This window comes from Melopsittacus undulatus, chromosome 7, assembly GCF_012275295.1.
Source record: "Melopsittacus undulatus isolate bMelUnd1 chromosome 7, bMelUnd1.mat.Z, whole genome shotgun sequence".
Lineage (NCBI taxonomy): Eukaryota > Metazoa > Chordata > Aves > Psittaciformes > Psittaculidae > Melopsittacus > Melopsittacus undulatus.
The window spans coordinates 31469498-31493185 of NC_047533.1; the positions used below are offsets into that span (position 1 = coordinate 31469498).

The following is a 23688-nucleotide window of genomic DNA, read 5'->3' on the forward strand; positions in this document are numbered from 1 at the left end:
TCTCTTCCTTCAGTTCCCTGCTTCATTGTTTATACTCACTATGTGTGCTATGTACACAACACATGCAACAAATTAATCAGAGGAATTTTCAGGCAACCCACTTCCAATGCCTTGAGCCATACTAAAGAAAGTATGTTCCATCTACTGAATAAACCAGCCTTACACTTATATTTAAATAGCTTTTTGGTTGTAATAAGTACAAATAATTTTAATTTTTGAGTCAACACTGTGACAATACTGTTTTATTTAAAGGTGAAAGGATTTTTAGTTACTGCAGAAGCTAAAAATTCTCCATGTTGATGAAGATGTCCTTATTCCTAGGTGAATGCCTGCTTTTTTCAAAAAAGCCTGTACACACAGTAGCGTAGGTATTTGTATACAGATTCATAAGCCGGATTTTCTTCTCATTTACATCTCCTAAAACTACTGGTTACAGAGAAATTATTCCAGGTTTATATATGCATAGATGAGAAGCAAAAACCAGCCCATTTTAATTTGGACTGATTTGCTGAAAGATTAACCAGATAAATCATCTTAATAAAACACTTAAACAATATTAGGTTCAAAGTCTGCTGGTCTGACCTTCATGACAACAGATTTCAGAGAATACCACCACCCATGCCAAGTGTACCAAACGATCCCGTTGTCTGTCTTTGCAGTATAGGGACCCTTGTAGTACAAACCATTCAAGTTGGCAGAATGACACCTGGTGGAAAGTAAAGGAAAACAGAGATAAGGCCTCTGAAAAGTTGCATTTGTCGTTTCTGTGCAAGTCAAATATTTTGCTATGTTGATAACAGCCCAGTTTGGCAGCTGCAAACATTTGCATTTGGGGACTTCAGTGCACCTAAACAATAACAGTTCAATTAGGGCATACTGAGCGCTCTTATTAGTTTCTTTGAAACAAAAGTTCTTTTTGTTCTTTCCATGTGTTTCCTGACATTACTAGCTCTCTGAGTTCTGCCTGCTAATCTGTTTCAGTGGAGAATTAGTCCAGAGTTTTTCAGGTCATGGGTGGCAGCAGGGCATGCACCACACAAAATTCTGGGAAAGAAATGCTGTTCTGCTTTTTGTTGTTCTGTTTTGCAGTTACTCCACATGGTGTTTTGTATGACAAAAACCTGAATATTACCATCAGTTTGCCTATTCATCTGTGGACTTCTGTATACAAATAGATTAAATCTGTCAGCTAATTAAACATATGTATACCGAACCACTGGCTCATCAGAGCAAGTGTTTTATTTGATCATGCAAAATACTTGGGGAGAGGGGGGCAGGGGTTTCTTTAATACACTGAAGAAATGCCATTACAGCTTATTAACTGAAGTGGTAAAACAAACAAATAAAACCGCACAAACTCCCTAGCAAAACCCAAAAGGCTTAATTAGGCACCAGCACCATCTTGATACACATTTGGTTTCTACAGGAAAGCTTGGATTCTTATGTGACCATATGGAGAGCAAAATAGCTGTTTCTTCTGCAGCATGCTGCAATGAATTGGGTTGGTTTATCTGCCAATTCAGTATTTTGTTGTAAGTGCTGTTAATATCTAGCTGTCAAATACCATGCTGGATTTCAAAAGTAGACTTCAGAAAATATGCAAACAGAAACCAGCCCAAATTAAACTTACAGATATTATTACCAGCAAATCTTAGTCTCTGGCTTTGCTTATACTTCATTAACAACAGTTTTTGATAACTGAAATAAAAATGTCATAAAAGCCTCATAGGAAAATTCTCATATATATATGCTTAATTATAGCTCACAGTTTCTAAGCTCAATTTTGATAATGTGTTGGTTGAAAGCATATAAACCACAGATATCAAAAGTGACATTGGTTTTAAGAATGACAAACTTGTATCAGAGCTGACATAATCTTTGTAGCCCTACAAATTCAGCACTGAGCAGGGATTCTATCTAAATGAATCAAACCACGATTTCATTGGAAGAATCATAATTGCTAAGAGATATGTAGATCAACTGAACCCCTTCTTTTAGTTCCTTTGATGGAAGCAGGCAAAACATGATTTTGTCAACAGCAACATGAGCCAGTAATAATTCTTAATTAGTGCTGGGAGGCATGGTATTCTGTAACCAACTGGATGCTGCCTGAAGTAACTGGACATACAAAAGAAACATGACTATATTATGAAGCAACAGTCATTCACAAATCAGTAAGCTCCTTAAAGTTAGCCTATGGTCCTCCTCTATTCCTGATAGGCTAATTTTTAAACTAAAAAGCTTCATTGCAATAGTTTCAGAACTACAGTCAGCTCTCAATTATCAGTAAACATTTTATCTGACTTACATATTAACTGTATGACAGATGCAGGGAGATAGATTTGGTTTTCTGAAGAATTGTTTGAATTCTTCCTGCACTTAGTGGCTCCAGTAATGGCCACACACGGATGTAGCCATGACATCTCCAGGATGACTGGTGAGGCAAGAAGCCTGAGTTGATGAGACCTGTAGCCCCAGAGTGATGCCTGGCAAATCCACCATGATCACCCATGCATGATCTAACTAAAACTGGGAATGCTGGGGAGAGAATAAGCTCATGTCCACTAGACTTGTTAGCTCTTCTTTTACTGGTTATGAACCTATTCTTCTCTTTGAACCTACTTTACAATGTCCTGGATTCAAGAAAGCTTATTGCCTGAGCGTAGTACCAGAGTGAACTCAGCTCTGTGGATTTGTGCCCAAGTTGAAAATCTCTTCTACAGCTTTGCTTACAAAAAGAATGCCATTTTTCTGCAGAAGTCCAGGATGGCAAGTGCTGAGCTGGAGCAAGACAAGCTACCTCCATGTGGCCTCACTTGTGTCACATCCTTTGGTATTCATATTATCTGGGTGTTTCTGTGTTTCGTTAGCAGATAGCACAGAGCTGGCTATAAGAAATTCCTTCATAGCTGGGAGCTCCTATACAAACCAGCCAAGAGCACTAATTCCTTCTAGGTTTGCTAATCTGTGCATGACAAACACATGTTCTGAGTGCTTTTCTTTCTCTGCCAAAATTGTTCTTTTGGATAGGATTTAAGGATACTGAAATTTTCTAGTATTTTGCAGTATTCAGTCTGACACTAGGCTTAACATAAAAAAGTCTGTAGCAAGGCAGTGGAATCAATTGCTATTAGTGATTGATTTTCATTATCCAGATAGACTGTCACTTTAAGAGCATGAGCTACACAGCCATAATAGGAACCAGCCTAGTAGGAGCCAGCTATCTTTAGCAGTTATGTAGCACCAACAACAAGGTATTAATAACTGTCAAGTCTGCCATACAGTTAGTTTTGCAAAAACTAACTTTTTGCCCAGCCCAATCCAATATTAACAACAATAACAAAAAAGTTTTTGAAATATGTATTCAAAAAAGTATGTGGTTGACTAACACTCTTAATTAACTCCATGGCATGGTATCAGAGTTTTATGCTCCTTGAGGTCTAGGTATTCCTCTAAATCCACAAGAGTTATGATTTCATGGGAAGAGGACCTCCAACGCAGTTGTCTTTCCCTTTTATGTTTTAGCTTTTGTGAGAACTGCAAAAAACTTTGTCTACATGTGATTTTTCCCATATGTCTCAAACATTCTGCTGACCCCTTATCCATGCAAATATATTAAAACATATTAAAGTAAGTAATTAGTTATGAAAACTTAAGTTAATGGCTACATTGTATCAGCTACGATGGTTACAGATGACTTACAGAAACAGCATCTGGAAAATGAGGAATTAAAACACAAAAATAAAGGATGACACAACAGAGAGAAACAATAGAGTTGATCCAGCCTGGCAGCTCTTGCCAAGTGAACTGAGATCACCATGAGAGACTAGTATGCTTTCTTGACTTGTGTTTTAAATCACTGTATTACACAGCTAGATTGCATAGTTTCTCTTCATGGCTATTGTTATCTAATGAATTAAGGGAAAGAATATAGCTGTCTATACAGACAGTGCTAAGATTACCAGGTTTATCCTTTCTTTTTGAGTTGGTATTTTGCATGTAAGTAGGATTTAAAAATTCCTTTACTGAAACCTGTTTTAAAAAATCTTCCTTTCAGTTCATCCATGCTCACTGACAGAAACTGAGTGGACACATTCCCATCTTGATACTGAAGAAATAACAAGAACAAGACGCTGTGAACTGAGGTGAAAAAATGAGGCTTAATAACCCAGCACTAGCTTAACTCATCCGATGTTCTGTGGTACTGCCACATCTGCTTTAGTGCAATACAGGAGAAATGCAAAAGTACAACAGGGATACATCTGCAAACAGCAGGGATATATCTGACCTACTTGCGTACAAAATGGTTAAAGGGACAGAATTGTCTTCTCCTTCCTGCCTGATAACAAAGATCACCAAAACCTATGGCAAGTAGTGTTACCGCAGACCAGCTTTAGCTGCGTGGTAGGTGCTGTCCTTCTAAGATGAGCCTCAGTCTCACCAGCACTGAGATCTCTGCTAGCGGTCAAGGGCAGATTGCAAATACAATAAACAATGCCAGTCCTGTCTTCTACCATATGTTATTACTGCATGAATACACATGAAGCAGAATAATTGTCAATACTGTATTAATATAAAATCAAAATACCTGTTAAACCACCAGCCAGCATTTTCCTCTTCAGCACAGTTCCCTTCGTAGTTGTCATTATCCCTGTCTCTAGTACTGAATTTCATTCCTCGGTGATCAGCCCACCATTTTACTTCAGGATGAAATCCACCAGTAAGGGAATCACCAGCTGTACCAGAGTATTCACCACAATTCATCTCATAAGAATACTAATAAAATGTGAAAAAGGAAAAAAATAATGCAAATATGTGTTTAACATTTAGCATGTCAGAGAGTGAAACCACGAAGAGGAAACTAATCTGTTCCATTTGCTACGATTTTTATGCTCAGAAATGTCATACCACTTAAACACTGTGTACTAGATAATGTAGGGTTGTAAAGATGCTTTCTGGGGTAAGCACATTTATTATGTGCATAAATGACATAATAAAAAACAATATTACTATTAATTTGTAGTACATGTTAACAAATCAGAACATCATGTACCATTATTGTTGGTGATACTGACAAAAATAGAAAACCTTGTTTTAATCCATGGCTGCTAAACAAAATAATTCATACATCTTACAGTAAGCATGAAACTGATGTGTCAAAGTAAATCACTGTTATTATATATTTGAAAATTCCAAGCATATGCAAGAAGGAAAATATGATAAGGTTCTACACAAACCTTTATGAAAATTAGGGAACCTGTATGTCTATTGTCCATCTACAGAATCCACATTTTCATTAAACCCTCTAGTCACTACTTAGCATTTATTACCTCTTCACCTGCAACTCTGAATCTTGCATATTGTGCAAACCGCCGTTCTCCTTCAAAATCGGTTAGATCAATTCTTAAAGTATAGTTCCCTTAAGAAATAACAAGACAAATTGTTTTGGTTAAACTATTCCACCTCACTACTTTTTAGAACACAGTATTATAGTAGAATATGCTAACTAGGCATTTATCATGAATCTTATCACATTACAGCGTATTTTATGGGGGTTTATCTTCTTTCTTCATGCGTGTTAAAGCATATCTTGCTATTCTTTGTCTTTATTCACCTGATTCAGCTTAGAACATTTTAGAATTACTCCAACACAGATTTTCAAGTTTAGACAACAAAAAATCCTAAGAAAATTAGATTTTTATACTCTTAAGGTAAAAGAGTTAAACTAGGGCTGCATCCTGGTGGCACTGATTTCCATATAATTAGCTGGCTAAATCAGTGTGTAAGTTTTGTATTTGGCGTATCCTACAGCAAAGCAGAAGTTATGTTAGATTGAGTGACTATTAGTAAGACGGAAATAGCTTTCTAAAATTAGCCTCATCAATAGGCTCAGATTTACCTTCATGTAATAGCCTATGCAGCTGTGTAAAGCCCTGATTAAATGAATTGGTACAGCATACTTACCTGGCTCTGGACTGTTAGTGATGCTGACTGTGAAGTGGGTAAAGAGAATTCTTTTAAGACATACTTCTGTCTACCATCCCCTATTTTGCTGGTGGTTCCTGCATGACAGTGGCCCAATGACAGTTTTGAACCTTCCGTTATAAAACAAACTTATATTCAAATGTGTTTTATTCTGAAACTTGGGGAAGTCCATGCAGACTAACAACAGTATTCAGGATTTGGTGAAAAGAAAACAGGTGACAAAAAATGGCCTGGAAAGAGCAGAGAAACAGAAACAAGGGAAGACTATTGTTACAATACAAATCTTACCTTGATTAGTCAAATAATGAAGATTTTTATTTCCAAGCCAATATTCACCATTTTTTGAAACAAAATTTCCAAATCCTTCTTCGTAGTCAGTCCAGACTCTGAAAAGAATATAAATCACTGATTTACAAAAAAAACAAGTTTGCTTGAATGTTTATCTTATCATACAATCATAGACCACAGACCAATTCCAATTGGAAGAAACCTCAGGATGTAATCTAGTCCAATTTACTGCTCAAGTCAGTCAGCCATGAGATCAGACCAGGTTGCTCAAGGGCTTGTCCATTAAGGTCTTGAAAACCTCCAAGGATGGAGACTGCACATCCTCTTTGGGCAACCTGCTGTTCTCAGGACAAAAAAGGTTTTCCTTATATCCAGAACTTCTCTTGTTTCAGCTTATGTACTTTGTGTCTCATACTCCCGCCAGACATCACTCTGAAGAGCCTGTTTACTCAATAAGCTCTCAAACTGCTCTGCTTTCTTAGTGACCTCCTTGTAGGTACAGGCAGGCTACTATTAGGTTCTTTTGAAGCTGCCTCTTTCCCAAGCTGAACAAGCCTCAGTCTGTCCTCAGAGGGCAAGTGCTGCAGCACTTGATCATCTCTGCTGAACTCTATAGGTTCATTATATATCAGAACATTAATAAACAAATATTTTAGATATTAATATCTTATTTACATTGTTGATCTTCACAGAATTATTTCTATTTCTCACATGTGAAAGACTGAATCCCAGTCTGAAGATTAACAGATTTTTAAAAGCAGAAGAAAACACATTAGCTCAGTCCAATCTCTGGCATAGCACAGTTTCCCTGAAGTGAAAATATTTTTCCTGGTTACATCCAAGGGATCGAAGTGGATGTGTAGGTTTACCACAAATGCAGTTTCTCTGTTATCCATGATGTTATTAAAATGTGAAACCCCTGTAGCTGGATATATAACTTTTTAAATTGAGGTATTAGCTATTTCCAGCTTGGACTTACTGACAGATTTAACAATTTTTGAACTTTAACACTGGTGCATAGTTTCAAGAATTAATGTGTATACTGTAAATCACTGAATCTTTTCCTTGTCAACACTGGCTTTGAAACAGTCTCTCAGTAGTTTTGCTTTCATGACATGTTCTAATGGGGACAAAAATATGATCTGTTTCCTTGATGGAGAGCAAGTATTCTTCAACTAGTGGGTGAAAGTCTTAACGCTGTGCACATACAGTCATAAGAGAAAGCAGTCTCTGTGACTTAAATAGCTGGCAGTCTCTGGCAAGGGAGAATGGGTGGTGTGTGGTGGTAACAATTGTAAAATGGTACAGACTGCTTCTGTAGCTTGTATGTCCATATTTTATAAGATAAGAATAGCAAAGTTTTCTTGGCTGGATTGAAGTATTTCATCCTCATTGGGGATCACTTTTCTATTTCATAAGGGTATTGTAAAGTTAGTTGCAGTAATCATAAACACAGGTAAGAGACAAATCCACAGAAGGATGCAGATATGTGAGAAGCAAACTGAGCAAAGCAGAGGTTCTAAAAACTTTCTTGTTGCTTCTAATATCTGTAAATATTTGTAGAGTTTTATATTCAAGTCTCACAGAACCAAACATTTCACTTCTGGATATTCTCCAAAATGCATGAGTTTTGGCAAAGTCAAGGAGAGTAGGTGTCACCCATCATATCTTTCCTGAAGGCATTTTATCATGATCTACAAATGACTATGTGGTGGGTTTCTCTCAAACTTGTTTGCTTATGGTCTTTTGGTTCAAGCAGACTGCTTACATTTTTACATTTTTACCATTTGCAAAAGACAAAGTAGTCTTTCATTTGTCAGTAAGAATTCATGCTCCAACAATTATTAATGCATTTAACACTGAAGTGTCATCATGTAAAATGTTCAAGCTCTCAGAAAAAAACTAGAAGAGATGTCTCCTAGAAGAGTGCCAGAGCCAGAAGTGGTACCTCATCCGGAGGCTGTCCCACAAAATAACCATTCCTCACTTTTATCTGGGATAACAACAATTATAAAGTTAAGATTTAACTTGGATCCATCTCACTGACTGTTTCTCCACTTTATTTCCAATTTTAATGACCAAGTCTGGTACCTACCTATCAAAATTCTGGCTGCCATCAGAACGTCTCTGAAAAACAGTCCAGCCACCCCCTTCAGACATGTCACAGAAGGCAAGGAATTCAGTAGGACTCTGGATAGGTTTCATCTTATAAAATCCACTTTGCTTATGGCCGTCATTGTAGATTTCTGCACAATCTGTTCACAAAACATGCATTGGACATAGGTTTTTTAGCCCTCTGCTTCCTGGCAAAATCAGAACTCAAGTCATGTCATGTGAGAGTCGCATATAAACCAAGCTAATACAAAGGAAATACTTCTGCAAACATATTCTTATGACATTTGGGGCATTTTCTTGTATTTGTGTTGGTTTAAACCTTTACTGGGCTGTAATTATTTCGACATTTCTTAAAAGAATATTTTTCTACCATAAAATATCAACCTTGTTTTCATCTGACTAGAAAAATCATTCTTCTGGTTTAAGTCATGTAACTTTTAATTTATAATGGTATTATCCACATTAAAATCCTGTTACAATCATATAATTTATCTACATATAAAACACACAGTAACCTTTAAAAACAAACATGTACTTCTATGTCCAGAAAGTCCACAGGAGAACTACCAAACCCAAATGCATGGAATCACCAGCATCAGAAAAGGAAAACAATTGCTGGACCTCATACTTTTGTACCAAACAGGTGCAAAAATATGTAGAAAACAATCTGCAACATAAAAAGGACATGGAACTGTTGGAACAAGTCCAGAGGAGGGCCACGAGGATGATCAGGGGACTGGAGCATCTCCCATATGAAGACAGGCTGAGAAAGTTGGGGCTGTTCAGCCTGGAGAACAGAAGGCTGCGTGGAGACCTCATAGCAGCCTTCCAGTATTTGAAGGGGGCCTATAAGGATGCTGGTGAGGGACTGTTCATTAAGGACTGTAGTGATAGGACAAGAGGTAATGGGTTAAAACTTACACAGGGGAAGTTTAGATTGGATATAAGGAAGAAGTTCTTTACTATGAGGGTGGTAAGGCACTGGTATGGCTTGCCCAGGGAAGTTGGGAATGCTCCATCCTTGGTGGTGTTCAAGTTCAGGTTGGACAGAGACTTGAATGACATGGTTTAGTGTGAGGTGTCCCTGCCCATGGCATGGGGGTTGGAACTAGATGATCTTAAGGTCCTTTCCAACCCTAACTGTTCTATGGTTCTATAATTTTACTCTGACCTTTTTAGCAAAACATAGGACAGACTTATGGAGTCCTTGTTTATGGTTCTTCACAAAGGAGCTGTGAAGTTCTATGATTCTAAAATGTTCTATATATGTGTAAAATGATATTACTTTGGCTTGATACCATTTACAGTCTGGTCTGCATTGGCGTTTGTGGCTAGACAGCACTTACAGCACTGACAAAATTCAGAGCTCATGAAAATATAACAGCAATGTAATTGTATAATCTTATATTTTTTTCCTCTAGGAGTTAAGAAATGAAAGGAGTTCTTTGTTTATACGTAATCTACCATCAAGCAGTCATACGGGAAAGATGTATCATTTTCAGCATTTCTGTTTTTCCTGGCAAAGGTAGAGCTGAATAACTGTAAGATTTTCCCCGAAACTTTTATGAGCATGTTGGCTGAACTTCCAGGCCAGTTTGGAACTTTCTGAACTCTTATATTTCTTCTCAGTGAAAATGTCAGTGAAGATTAGACATAGAAAATAAACACTCCATGTTGAAAACAAATAGCTATGCCAGGATTTGAATAAACTTTAATGGAAAACAGGATTTAAATGATAGCTAAGTTGTCTTTCTAGAGAATGTTTGATTGGTTTATAAAAAACAGCTTTTCCTGTCCATTTTTTTTGTAGGTTAGCAAAACACTTGAGCATATTTTATTCTTTAGCAGGTGTATATAGTGTGGAATTTCTCCCTTATTATCTAACCTCAAATTACCCAGCTCTGTTGACATTAAAATGCTACAGCAGTCAAATTAAATACTGCAGTACCAAAAGGGAAAGTGAAAAAATAGAGAAAAAAATAACCCCACAACAGAAACTGGAACAACTTAGATCTGTTAATTAGAATCACATCTTAAGAAAATAAACTGAAGCAAATGCTAAAAAAGGACAAATAAATTTCCCTAAATGTGGTTTTATTAATCTTTTCCACTAGCAGATGAGTCGGCCATAATAAGAAAGTATTCCAGGGTGCTGAATATAAATAAATATACAGCTAAAATTTAAAGTCAGACGTATAACTGCTTTAAATTTAATAACTGCTTTAAATTTAATTTTAATGCTGCTTTCTTAAATTTGTTATATCTTGTGATTTCTTCCACCAGCATTAATACCTACAAGTATATTCAAACAAGGCTATTAAAAATCATGGAAGTTTAGGCTTTCTAGCACTGGACAACTAGAAACAAATACCATCCAAGAATCTACCCCCGAAATTGTATTTTCAATCCAACTATTGGTTTGTATAGTATTTTATTATTTTAAGAGATTGGGCCTCACTCCAGCTCCTAGGAGCTAACACACATAGCCTGCTTCCACTGTAGACAGACTGGATCACCACCAGAATGCTGGTGAGATTACAAAAACAACTTAAAACTAGTATTTTAGAAGGTGTATTGTCCTGACCTGAACTTAACTCAATCAAAATGGTGCAACATACAGAATATTACTAAAGCAAGATGCAGATGTCATTATGCCAGGCTTGCATATGGATGTCACAGGGACTTTAGAGGTTGGAACAGAGTCAGAGTATACTTTTAACCCATGTCATGGTGTGAATGTGTGAATGTGAACTGATCCTGTGAGTTAGAAGTTCTGGAGATTAGCCAAGGGGTGTTTAGAAACCTGTAACTGTTTATTAACACTTCATATATATCTGTTATTGGCTTTTATCTTTTGAATTGCCGATATTTGTTCTGAACTTATTATTTGCTGGTTGGTTTTGAATTATATGTTATTAACAAACCAGTAAACGACTTAAATCCTGATTTAACTTATACCATGTGACATTAACAATATTTCCCTGTGGCAGCAGGCCTGAGTAAAAGCTGAACACTGTTTTAAACAAACAATTTTCTATGAGCTTTGAAACAATAAGTCAATGGGCCCGATTGTGCTAAAGCTTCTGGGTAACATTACAATGAATGGAAATGAAAAGAACAGCTTCATTTCTAACCTGAATACTGTCTTTTTTCTCCCAAGTCAATGACACTCTTTTCATCTCCTCTGTCACTGTACTGAATCTCTTTCTTCTCCAAAAGCCATATAATTTTTAGCTGCTGCTGTTTCACACGATGTTCCAGAATCCTAACTTGGCCCTGAAGTCGTATCTGCTCTTGAAAACAGTTCTGTAGATCCTAGAGAGGAAAACGTATCTTATTGTAAAATTAACAATTTTTGACACATTTAACGTGTGACACAAAAACAAACAAACAACCCATAAATAAAATTTAACTTGAATAAAACATTTGCTCACAATTTCCTACAGACACTATGTTGACTTCTGCCTCAGTTGCTACCTCTATTTAATATTATTTTGTGTATTACAGTGCCCAGACATATACCTGCTTTGCAAAGAGAGACCTTCTCCTAATAGCTGTAATTATCAGCTCTCACTGCAAACATGAAGAGGGGACTTTAGGGAAAAGAACTATAGTATAGACCCCATCATAAAGATTGTTTATTTTCTATTGTCTGCCATGTACAGAGATTTCCTATTCAGTGAGGCTTTGCTACTGACATTGAAGGTTCTAAAATTCCAGAGTTTTAAAGAAATATAGCCCACACACATTTCCAACTTCATTGTGCATTTTTCAAATGCTTTTATACACTTCTTATGATATAAATCTTAACATTGCCAACATAAACACTACAGTTTTAAGCTCATTTTTTGGCATGACAAAAGAAATAGTCCCTAAGAAGCTGCAAATATGTATGAAATGTAAAAGATAAACACTTAAAATCTCTATTGTGCTGTGACCTGTACACTTAATTTTGCCACGCAGGGTGGATGAGAAAAGTGGTGATTCTTATATGGTGACACCTAGCACTCATTTTACCCTAGTGCAAATACAGATACATGACAGGAGAGGTGGAATAACTCTTCCAAATTCTGACATGCTGATTGTACACAGAGCAATAAATAATTTGGTTTAGATTAATGACTATGGTAAAACAGCCAAAGTGAACAGAACCTGATCTAGGGAGCTTAAATTAAAACAGCCTGTACAGCTTCAAATAGATGTTACACAAATTTGATCTCAACATAGAGAAAAAAGCCTTTGGAGTTTTATGACACATTGTACAAATGTGCCATGAGGTTTTGTATCAGTGGCATTGTGTCTGCAATTTTATATGAGCAAACTGAGTTTAGTCGCTACAGTGCTTGCACAAAAGCACAACTAGGACTTTAAAAAGCAAAATCAGAGGGCAACCTTTTGGAAATCTGATATGCAAGATCAAGTATGCAGTAGGTCTAAATTGGTACAACCTTATGCATAGGGCAACATTATTTACATGAGTTAAGTATGTAGACCTGTAACATTTTCCATTCATACAGAAAAGCTGATATCTTAGACCATTGCCCTATGACACTGAAGCAGCAAGACCTGAAGTAGCATACTGACATGCACCTCCAGTGGTGTCTGCATAATTCCATTTGTATCAAGCTCAGGCTTCACCTATTTTCCATGAACACTTCCACCAAAATGTTTTGTGCCACTTTCTTGCTGCAGGGATTGTTTTTTCTTCTATCTGAAAAACAGATACCATTCTGTAAGTTTCTATGCAGCACATACATGGTTCTGGTTAGACTGACTTCCTTGTGGCACCATCCACCACAACTCCAAGGAAAAACTTCCTGAATTAACTAACATCTAATAGAAACTGCATTTTATAACTCTAACGCATGCAGATTTTTTTCATAATTCATTTATGGTACTAGTGAAGAAGCAGAGGAACTTCTGCTACTGTCAAGAAACATCCATATAAACTGTGTCATGACTGTAGTTATTTCTGATAGAAGTAAGTATTGCAGACCCCTTCGCTTTTTCACTAAAGAGCATGCAATTCACTTCCATCAAATAGACAAAGGAACTAGAAAAGAATTTAAGATTAAATAATCTATGTCCATGAGTAAAATGGTTCCTAACCGTCATGTTCCATTTGCTTACAATATTTAGTCATGCAGAAAATTTTGAAGATTGGGGTTTTGCATAACAATCCTGAACACAGGCCTCTGGTATAAGTATTTCTGAAGTCTACCAGACGCTTGCTTTAATTCATACTTAGCTGCAATCTAAGACATAGGGTAATAAACGAATGGGGAATACACATGTGGAAGGACTAAGCAGTTTGTCAGTGACCTGTTTGAGAGGAAAAGGTTCAACTGCCTCCCTGGGTTTGTGCTGCCCATGTTAGGCTGCTTTGACAGCAGGTTTGTCTGCAGACTCCAACTGCTTGCTAGGTCCTGAGAAGCCACAAGGAGGCGCTGTGAAATAAGAGGCATGTTTACCGAACACTAACGTCTTTAGAAGAATAAACAATGCAGGCAATGACCTAATACCCTTCGAGTCCTATTTTATTTAAGAATACCCCCTTGAAAATCTTTTCCAGTTGTTGATAGATACACTAGATCTCTAACATACCCTACTTTTCTTCCAGCAGGAAGCGAGAGAAGAAAGTACTTAAAATATATGCACATACAGAGATAAACTTGCTACAGTGGCTTAGAGGAATGTTACTTGACCACCAGCACTGATTAATGTGTGACATGTTGCATATTACAAAGAAAGGATGCGGTATTATATAGTCTTTCCAGAGTGTTTGTCTCAACTTGTATCTGCAACTTCACATAAATCCTTCACAAAAGTTGAGTTGAACTGTGAAATTAGAAGAGGCTTCATTGACAGGCCTCTGCAAATTCTCTTAGTCCCAAGTGCATACATAAAACTATGGAGAACTGGAGAGCTGAACAGGTGGGTTGAAAAAGACTGAATAAATACTAGTAAAAAAAATAATTCCAGGATCACACTGGTGAGCTAATGCTAACTATAGAAGTAAAGCTGTCAAAAAATCCCATGTTAACAGTCAGACAAAATAGTAATCCTAATAATATAAAGTTACGATTGCTAAAGAAGCCATCATGCCACACTTACTAGTCTTACCTACACCTGGGTCAGAGCAATCCCAGGCACAGCTACAGGTTGGGCAAAAAGAAAATTCATTGCAGCCCTGCAGAGAAGGACTTGGGGGTGTTAGTCAATGAGAAAATGAACATGAGCCAGCTTCAGTGTGCGCTTACAGCCCAGAAAGCCAACCGTATCCTGGGCTGCTTCAAAAGGAACGTGACCAGCAGATCAAAGGAGGTGATCCTGCCCCTCTACTCTGCTCTCGTGAGACCTCACTTGGAGTATTGTGTGCAGTTCTGGTGTCCTCAACATAAAAAGGACATGGTACTGTTGGAACAAGTCCAGAGGAGGGCCACAAGGATGATCAGGGGACTGGAGCACCTCCCATATGAAGACAGGCTGAGAAAGTTGGGGCTATTCAGCCTGGAGAAGAGAAGGCTGCATGGAGACCTCATAGCAGCCTTCCAGTATCTGAAGGGGGCCTGCAGGGATGCTGGGGAGGGACTATTCATTAGGGACTGTCGTGATAGGACAAGGGGTAATGGGTTGAAACTTAAACAGCAGAGGTTTAGACTGGATATAAGGAAGAAATTCTTTCCTGTTAGGGTGGTGAGGTACTGGAATGGGTTGCCCAGGGAGGCAGTGAATGCTCCATCCCTGGCAGTGTTCAAGTTCAGGTTGGATGAAGTGTTGGGTGATATGGTTTGGTGTGAGGTGTCCCTGCCCATGGCAGGGGGGTTGGAACTAGATGATCTTAAGGTCCTTTCCAACCCTAACTATTCTATGATTCTATTCTATGATTCTATGGTTCTACTGCAGTGTTTATGGAGAAGGTTGGCCTTTATCAGTCTTAACTCAGGACTCGACTTAGGAGAACATGGGAAAATGCAATAGGAAAGACCTGGATGATGGTGGAAATGGTGGCCCATGTCACCAAGTTCTAGCAATTTCATACGCAAAACTTCAGTCTCTTTAATACATAGCAAGGTCTGAGCCACAAAGAGCTCAGTTTGAAGAGAGCACGAGCCTGTGCCTTTGAGAAGCAGCTACACACAGGTGTGTTTCTTTCAGATGTAACTGAAAAGCATCTATCAATTCACCCTTTCATACTGCTAAAAGCCATTTTTCCTGCTGTAATTAAATTATATAGCAGAAGCACAGAACTTCTCAAAAGCTACTATTGTACCTTAGAAAAACTTGTTCTCTAAACTAAGTATGACACTACTTCATATACCACTATAAAAGGTCCTGTCCTCTGAACCACCTAAAAAACAAGTCTGCAATAAGCTATGTCTCTAAATATTATTTTTAACTTTGCATTTAAATTGATCTTTTTTTTTTCCTTTTTTCTTTACTTACTGTGAATTGTGAATTAATTAATGAACAGGAAAAAGTGTCACTGAGCTGATTTTCATCTACTTTACAGACAAGACACTTATTATGTGGCAAACAGTAATATAGCTACATTACACAGAACAATTTCCTGATGAAAAGAATTTAAGCTTGCAGTGCTGGTAAACAGTAAGTGACAATCAAAAAATCACCAACCATACTGAATAGCTACACCATATGAAAGGAATGACTGAACAGAAAAAGCATTTTGAAAGTAACCTACATATGAAAAGTATTGGTATGTAATACTTTGCTTTCTTTCCCTGACTTCAACCTCATTTATCTCTCTGTCCCCTCCAGAAAAATCCCATTATACTTTGCAGCACAGCAAAAACACAATTCTTGTATTTGGAATTCCACATCTATTTTTCCCATGGGACAATCACAAGTTAGCTGCATACCTTCAGGGTGGAATAATGAGGCTTGATCTGCAGTCTGCAGGCTACCAGACTGTTCTTTTAATGTACTACTATACTTTCTCTCAGGATAACTCTTTAAAAGTCATTGGAGCTAAACCAGTGCACAACTAGAGTAATAATATTAAAGCAAAACATATCTTGGGGTTATGACAGTCAGCACCTGTAACATATTGCTATTCCTTTTGTTAGATATGAACCAAAGTTAAACCAGTACAATATTGAAATAATAAAATGGGAATTTGATCGTTGCTGTCTCCAGTGGACAGTAGTGACCACTGACTGAAACCAGACTGAACATAACCTGTTCTGTCTGTTTTGGTGAAGCAACTGTTCCTACTATACATTGAGAAGCAATTATCCAGCAACTGCTGACAGCTCTGTTCTTGGACATATTTAACCAGCTGCTGTAATTAACGGGCATTCACAGTTTTACTTCATTATTGTGTGAATTATTTAGCAGCTAGTGACCTTGCATTAAAATTGATGCTATAATTTAGACTCAGAATACTTTATGAAAACTATAAATTTATACTCTTTTTTACTTGAAGATTTATTTCTTGCATTTTTAGAATTTAAATGGGGTCCAAAAAATCTCTATTGAGATTAGTGGTTTAGTGAGATTAGAATGTCAAAACTTAAGAGGTAAACTTCAGGTTATTCCCAGTTTTTAGTCATAGAACCAGCTAAAGCCCAGAACATTCCAAATGAAAAACTCAAGGCAAGCAAATGCATTTCATTGCAATGCCCTTTTTCTAATAGGCTTCTACAAATTTTAGTAATGTTTTTCTCCACTGAGCAGGAGTGATTAGAGGCAGGTGTTTCCTATTCTGCCCCTATAGAGATACTTACCTGAGCAAAGTACTTCCATAAGATAATGTAAGACACAATAATGCTCACCTAGTTGTAAATACAGCAACCACTTCCACCTGGGCAATTATGAATCAGCAATTCAATCTCCCAGGTTCCTCCTAGCTAGGAACAGAATACCAAACTAGGAGAGACAGCCAAGACAGGCAGTACAGGACTGGTGAGGTTAGAAGTATTTTAAGCAGTGGAGTAAGTGGGATTGTGTTAGGGTTTTTGTTGGAGATCAAAATTCATAGCAGAAGGTTTTGAGAGCTAGATGTGAAGGTGTTTTGATCGTTTTTTCTGAGTGTGAATTATAACATAGTAACGTGGGAACAAGTAAGAATATGAAGCTGTGGATCTTGAGAAAAAGTTGTATGGCAAGTGGACAATATAGAAGAGGATAGAAACATACTTCATCCTGAACATCAGTGACCAGAAATGCTGCTGCTGCAGCCACCGCTTTAGGAGTTCCTGGGCTCTGCCTTCCTGTAAGTATACTGCTCAAAACTGAAAGTGTTATTTTGAGTTAGCATTACCCATGAGTGGTAGTATAACTTTCTTGTGTGCCTTATATGATATACCTGTTAATGCATCATATGATACCTTTTTTAGCAAAGATATTCCATTGCCTTCTAATTCATGTTGTATCCCACAACAAACTGACTGGCTTTTTTTCTTCAGTGCTACTACCCAGTTATTTATCTTCCGCTGTGTATTTGTGCATTTGTTTCCTCTTTCCTTACTAGAAACTTTTCTTCACAGAACACCATCTGAGTGAAACACCGTTTCTCCAGTCTTTCAGTTTTGGTCTGAATTGTAATCTTTTCCACTAAAGGTTCTACCATCTCATGTAGCTGAAATACATTGTAAGCACTATGGAGGACAAGGTATGAAAGATTGAGAAGAAACTCTATAGGCAAATTTAATTACTGGAACTTACAGAGCTGCCAATGGCATCCATGAAGTTAGCTGCAAGGACAAAATCAATCATTATCAATATCTTCATTCTTCAGAAGCTGTGAGGTAGAGGAACAAAGGAAATACTAGTTATCTTATACATTAAAACTGAATATTTATACTGGATATCTACATTTTATTTGAAAAATTATTTTCTTACATATTGTAAATATAATGTTTACTTAGGCTTCATTATAAACATTGAAAATAGCCTCATTAAGTAGAACTCCAAAATTTTCAGTAAAAAAAAATTTATCCTTTTAGGCTACTTTGTAGCAGAGCTCCCCATGTATTTTAGGGCACCTATTCAATATTCAAACCCATGCATTTTATTATGAAATGAGATAAAAGAAAAATAGTATTTTAAAATGCTCTGAAAAGCAGGGCAATATTCCTTGTTGGTCCTTTGAAATTGTGAGAAAGTTCTCTGTTATATTCAAGTAATTGAAAGCTGAATTGGGCTAACTGTACTTGAACTAAAGTTTTGTGCAACTTTTGTGTGCCAGGAGAGGATGGAGATTTTACTGTTAAAGAGCAATTTTGGGGAAAATGGGTAATAGTTACTAGCTTTTATTCTAACATCTTTCAACTGACAGCTATGCATATTTTGTACTGTATAACCCACAGTATTTTAAATCCCATTATTTCATATGAAAATTATTTTATATGACCAAAAAATCACCATTGTAACTTACTGCCTTGCAAACATTAACTGATATATTATCACAATTTTCTGTAAGGTAGATGTGTGCTTTTCATCTCACAGGTGAGAAACCAAGGCCTCCAATCACTAAAATATTTACATATATGTAGATGAACCAATTCTAAATCAATTAGGTAAACTGCTGCAAGCTATCAACTGAAGAATGTTTGGAGTTTTCTTTTTAACTTACAGTATTTTCATTTAGCATATGCCAACACCATTTTAAACCAAAAATATGTGTCCACTCTGCTTTTTCTACTTACTAAACTGAATCAACTAACTACATGTTAAAACATTTATGGTTAGACAAAGCATAAGACCTTTAATAGAGATTAATGATTCAATGCCAGTATGTGCATATTGAAACATAAACTTTATGGAAATTACCATTCACTTTTCTACAAGAATTGATATAAAACACCAGTGGAACTTCGGCAATCCCTACTTTTTACTGTACAAAGACAAGCAAGGTGCTTGTGAAGTATATTTTTAAGTTCCTATAGAACTGGTCTAGTGTGAGGTGTCCCTGCTCATGGCAGGGGGGTTGGAAGTAGGTGATTCTAAGGTCCTTTCCAACCCAAACCATTCTATGATTCTGTGATAAGTCCAATTTTATTTTCACCAACCTCTGAAAAACTCCTGCAAGTGTACAAATTACAGGCCAGCCTAATTTCAGGTTTTCAACACCTCCTAATAAAATACTAGGAATGTTTGGGTTTTTTTAATTACATTTATTCAAGTAAGCAACATTTGTTTTGTTTTTATTTTTGAGTTTTGCTGGTTTGAAAACATCATATATGAAAGCATAGAGTTGTGAGGCCCAAGTATATCTGCATAAAGCTTGTTATACCACCTCTTGCACTGGACTGATGCAGACACAAGGTATGTTGTTGCATACTCTGTATGCACTGACTCATGTTACAGACAGCTCAGAAGGGTTTTCTAAGCATTTTGCACATATGCAACATCTACCATTAAGCTGCAAAGCACTATAGTAAGCAGATGTCTATCACTAAGGATTCTGAAGGAATCTATTAAAAATTACCTATAAAATGTTTCTTGTTTATAAAGTGTGAACTGAAAATCTTAGACTAAGTTATTCCTGTGACATAAAATTTATGAATTTTAGGTTGTAAGTTGTTCTTTATGCTAACCAAATAAATGTTTTATCATTTGAATTAGAAGCTTTACCATAATTGAATGCAACAAGTTCTGCTACTGCTTGAAGAGGTGAATCCTATGGATTTCAGGCTTAAAAAATGATGTGGGGCAGGATCTGCAAGAGTTGTCTGGCATTGTAGACTGTTATTAATTTAGGTTTTGGAGGTTTCTGTCATGATAAAACATGTGCTTTCACCTCACAGCAGTATTGTGACTAATAATTATGGGTAATGCAGCCACCACCGTTTTGAAAGTGGCTGTTGCCATCTGTTGTAATCACACTGTCAGTGAGAGGAGTGACTGAAGAGTACATCAGCTACTTGGATAACCTGGAAGTGGTCTATATCTGATAATCACTGTCCCAGCTCCATGCATATCTAAATATGTTTTCTAGGAGAGAGGGGACAGTATTTTTTTTCACTGGAAGAGTAATATTTAACTGTTCTGCTTCATTCTCTGTTATTTTCATTATAAACCCCCCCTGTCTCCCTCACATTAGTCTTAATATTTAAACTTTTCTATCATGATTTCACTGACTGAGTGTCTGAATACCACAATCAGTCATAAAATGTTTGCTCAGCTTTACAACTACAGTATACTTTTTTATTTTTTTAAAAATAGACTACTAAGTAAATCTTGCATACTGTTCAGTGAAATTTATGTTAGTAAAAAAAGAATAAAAATAGAAGACTATCCATCACAATCAAGGCAGATCATATCCCTTGCAGTATCTGTGAACTACTATGAGCAAGCTGCACAAAAGGAATGCAGGGTAGAGTGAGGAGTGTAGAGTGTGTACAGTTGGCTTGGTTTGTCATCTTCAGATCAAGTCAATTTTCTATTTAAAGGCTGCCTCTTTCTAAAGCATGATCCTTTTGTGGTGAACTTCAGGAGAGCTGGACTTGGGAGACAACTTCACATGTATCAAGCTCTAGCATTGAACTAAGATATGCTCAAAAGTCTCACAAATATAATTCTAAATGTGATTATTTAAATATGTTGCTCTATATATTTTAATCCTGGAGTGTAATTTCTAACAAAATAAGTCGAACAGTAAACTCAAGATTAATTATTGATCCTGCAGTCCCTCAAAATATGAGTTTGCTATGATCATAAGAGAATTTTGCTATGATCATAAGAGAATTAAGAGGCATATAAAGAAGGAGTAACCAAGAGTTCAATTTAGCAGACCTCTATGTCAGAAACATGGATGACACTGAAACAGAAAGAACACTGAAAACTCCAAAGTGGGCCTGTGTCCTGGGTTCAGTAGAAACAAGGGTTGGGGGGACCGAAATATTTGTGCTATTGTCCCCCTCAAAAGAGAAGAAAGATCAAGAAGAGTTGGAGACATGAAAATTCAAGCGCTGAAAGGAAGTGGCTGACCTAACAGTGTTTCTCTTCTTCTGTGACTGCCTAGCAGAGAGACCTGGGAAGGCAGAGGACAGTACCTTTGAGCCAGTTTCTCATCAGGTATAAACTCCCATAGTTTATCTGATCTCACAGTTGCAGTGACATGAGATTCACTGAGTGATAAACCCTACAGTGATAATAAAAGTGATAAATAGGGTCAAGCCCCATATATTTTCAAAATGCTTTGCATATACTAACTAAATCAACAGGTTCAGTCTTGAATCAATATGGGTAACTTTACTTAGTTTTACACATTTCTACTAAAAGTTTCTGAAAAGACAGTTCTCTGAGAGTGTACATCCATGCTCTTTGGTAATATATAAATCTGAAGTTCTGTTCAAAGAAAGTTTAAAGTAGGGAGATAATACAGCCACTGATATTCACACTCAAAGCAATAAAACCATTTACCCCCAAAACTGAAAAATAATTGCATATCTTAATCCATGTCACAGGTGAATACAATTGTTTAATTTAGCAAATATTTGTGTGTTGTTGATGCTAGGAACCCAAAGAGTTAATAAGTCCTGAGAGACTTCCAAGACTTTTGTAATAACACCGGTGTGGGTTTAACAAAACAAAACCTGTACACAGTAGAACCCTTTCCAGGAAAATCTTCCTCTCAGAATCACAGAATCAGACAGTAGACATGTGGATTAATTATCACACATCATCATAGAGCGAGATAAACTTATTGTAATATTTTCAGGCTGAAAACACAAGCCCTTTGCAGTTAGAAATCTCTTTCTGTTTTAATAGCATTGGAGTTTAAGGACAACTCTTGTGAAACCTTGACATTTCATCCATTTACTATCATTTACTATTCAAAGATGACACCTGGAATGTGCACTTGCACAGCTGTGCAGAAAGATTTCTCCAAAGCTATGGAATAAAAATTCTAGAAAGGTACCTTTTTCTTTCTATATGCCAGGGCTTTCTTTATAGGCTACTCGGATAATCCTATCTTCATATTCACCCCTAAATTCGAATCATGATTTGATCTACTGTTAGGCTTAAAGAGCAGCCTTGTTCATACACACAAACATTACTACAAATTTAAAAACTACAGATTTTAATATGAGCTTTACTAACTAGATATCATAGCAAAATAGCTAGAACCTGCTAAAGCTTTCACATGTCGTTAGCAACATTGAACAAGTTATATGGTCTTCAAAAACACACTACTTTTAAAATGTAACTACAGCAGTTTCCCCAAATTTTATTCTACCTTCCTCCTACCTGCCCCTAGGTACCTAAAATGTTTACCTTTACCCTCTGGACAGAACACAAAGTTGATATATCTTCTTAAGCTGATGCAAAGAATTCCAGAGCCCTTCCCAGGCTGTGATTGTTTTTGCTATTAAATCCTGTAGAGTTGAGGCTTACATCTGCTATGAGTCACTGTGTAGGAATGTTTCTGAGAAGTTGCAGTTATCAAGACTAAATTGCAACATAAGAAGACAACAATAATTCCGTGCCTAACACAACAGTTCTGAAATAAAAATAGACCAAAAATAACAAAGGAACATCCATTCACTTTTACTGTTCTGATCCAGGAAATTGCTTTCAGTGTCAAATTCAGCTATATACACTGGCATTTTCCTGAATCACACACCAAATCTCTCAGGTTCCAGAGGTATACAGAAAACATAACTGACCCAGCTGATTTACAAACAAAACATAATCACTCAGACTAGAAGTCACATGTTAAAGGTAATAAAATAAAAAGAAATCTGCTAAAAAATACCCAACAAAGTAACATAGTAGAGAGAAAGACAAAAGAGCAAGAAAAAAAGGACAAAAATCTTGTTTGATGTAAGTCAGTATTTTTTAGCTGAACTGGAAAGCACTTAGAAGCACATGATCTCAGTGACTTGGCTAGACTTTCTATTTAAGCCTTTTACAGCCAGATGAATACATCGAAGAATGGAATTTGTTTTGAGTGTTTGCCCTCCTTCTCTGTTAGTTCTTCCCAAAAAGTTCAATAAATAAGTATACTTAAAGGAATGCTTCTGGAAGAAATGAACTCTTATGGAAATACTGAACAAAAGCAGTAAAAGAAGTTTGACATTCCACAATATAATAATAATAATAAAATTATTCATACCATCAATTTATTTTGAAAGCTAATACTTGTTGCACACTTCCTCTGAATAATTTCTGGTGTAATATTTGGAATCTGTTTACCTGGCAGTATTTCTCTTTACTAATTACATCAACTAATTAACTTCATATTCAAAATTTCAAATATTTAATAGTATCAGTAAGTTTTTCAGAAGTAGCATACACTAAGAATCATTGAAAATTTGAAATCATTCATCA

At 36.6% G+C, this 23688-nt stretch overlaps 1 protein-coding gene across 1 annotated transcript; it reads right to left on the minus strand.

Moving 5' to 3' along the window:
• Window positions 1-168: 168 nt before the first annotated feature.
• FGL1 (fibrinogen like 1) lies at window positions 169-22714 on the minus strand. The gene is made up of 8 exons (XM_005149062.3): window positions 22633-22714; window positions 18076-18151; window positions 11523-11703; window positions 8369-8528; window positions 6274-6371; window positions 5331-5419; window positions 4589-4776; window positions 169-706 (listed from the first exon to the last, which is right to left on the minus strand). Exons 2-8 carry the CDS (start codon window positions 18139-18141, stop codon window positions 547-549), a joined length of 942 nt encoding a protein of 313 aa, XP_005149119.2. The 5' UTR covers window positions 18142-18151; window positions 22633-22714; the 3' UTR covers window positions 169-546.
• Window positions 22715-23688: the final 974 nt, after the last annotated feature.

Bases quoted from the DNA above. Each gene is read 5' to 3' on its own strand.
- FGL1 (XM_005149062.3), bottom strand. From the start codon at position 18,141: ATGAAGATATTGATAATGATTGATTTTGTCCTTGCAGCTAACTTCATG. The intron at 6,372-8,368 runs GTAGGTACCAGA...TATTCTTTTCAG, and splicing joins GGCAGCCAGAATTTTGATAG to AGTCTGGACTGACTACGAAG. The intron at 707-4,588 runs GTATTTTGATTT...ACTTTCCACCAG, and splicing joins GCTGGCTGGTGGTTTAACAG to GTGTCATTCTGCCAACTTGA.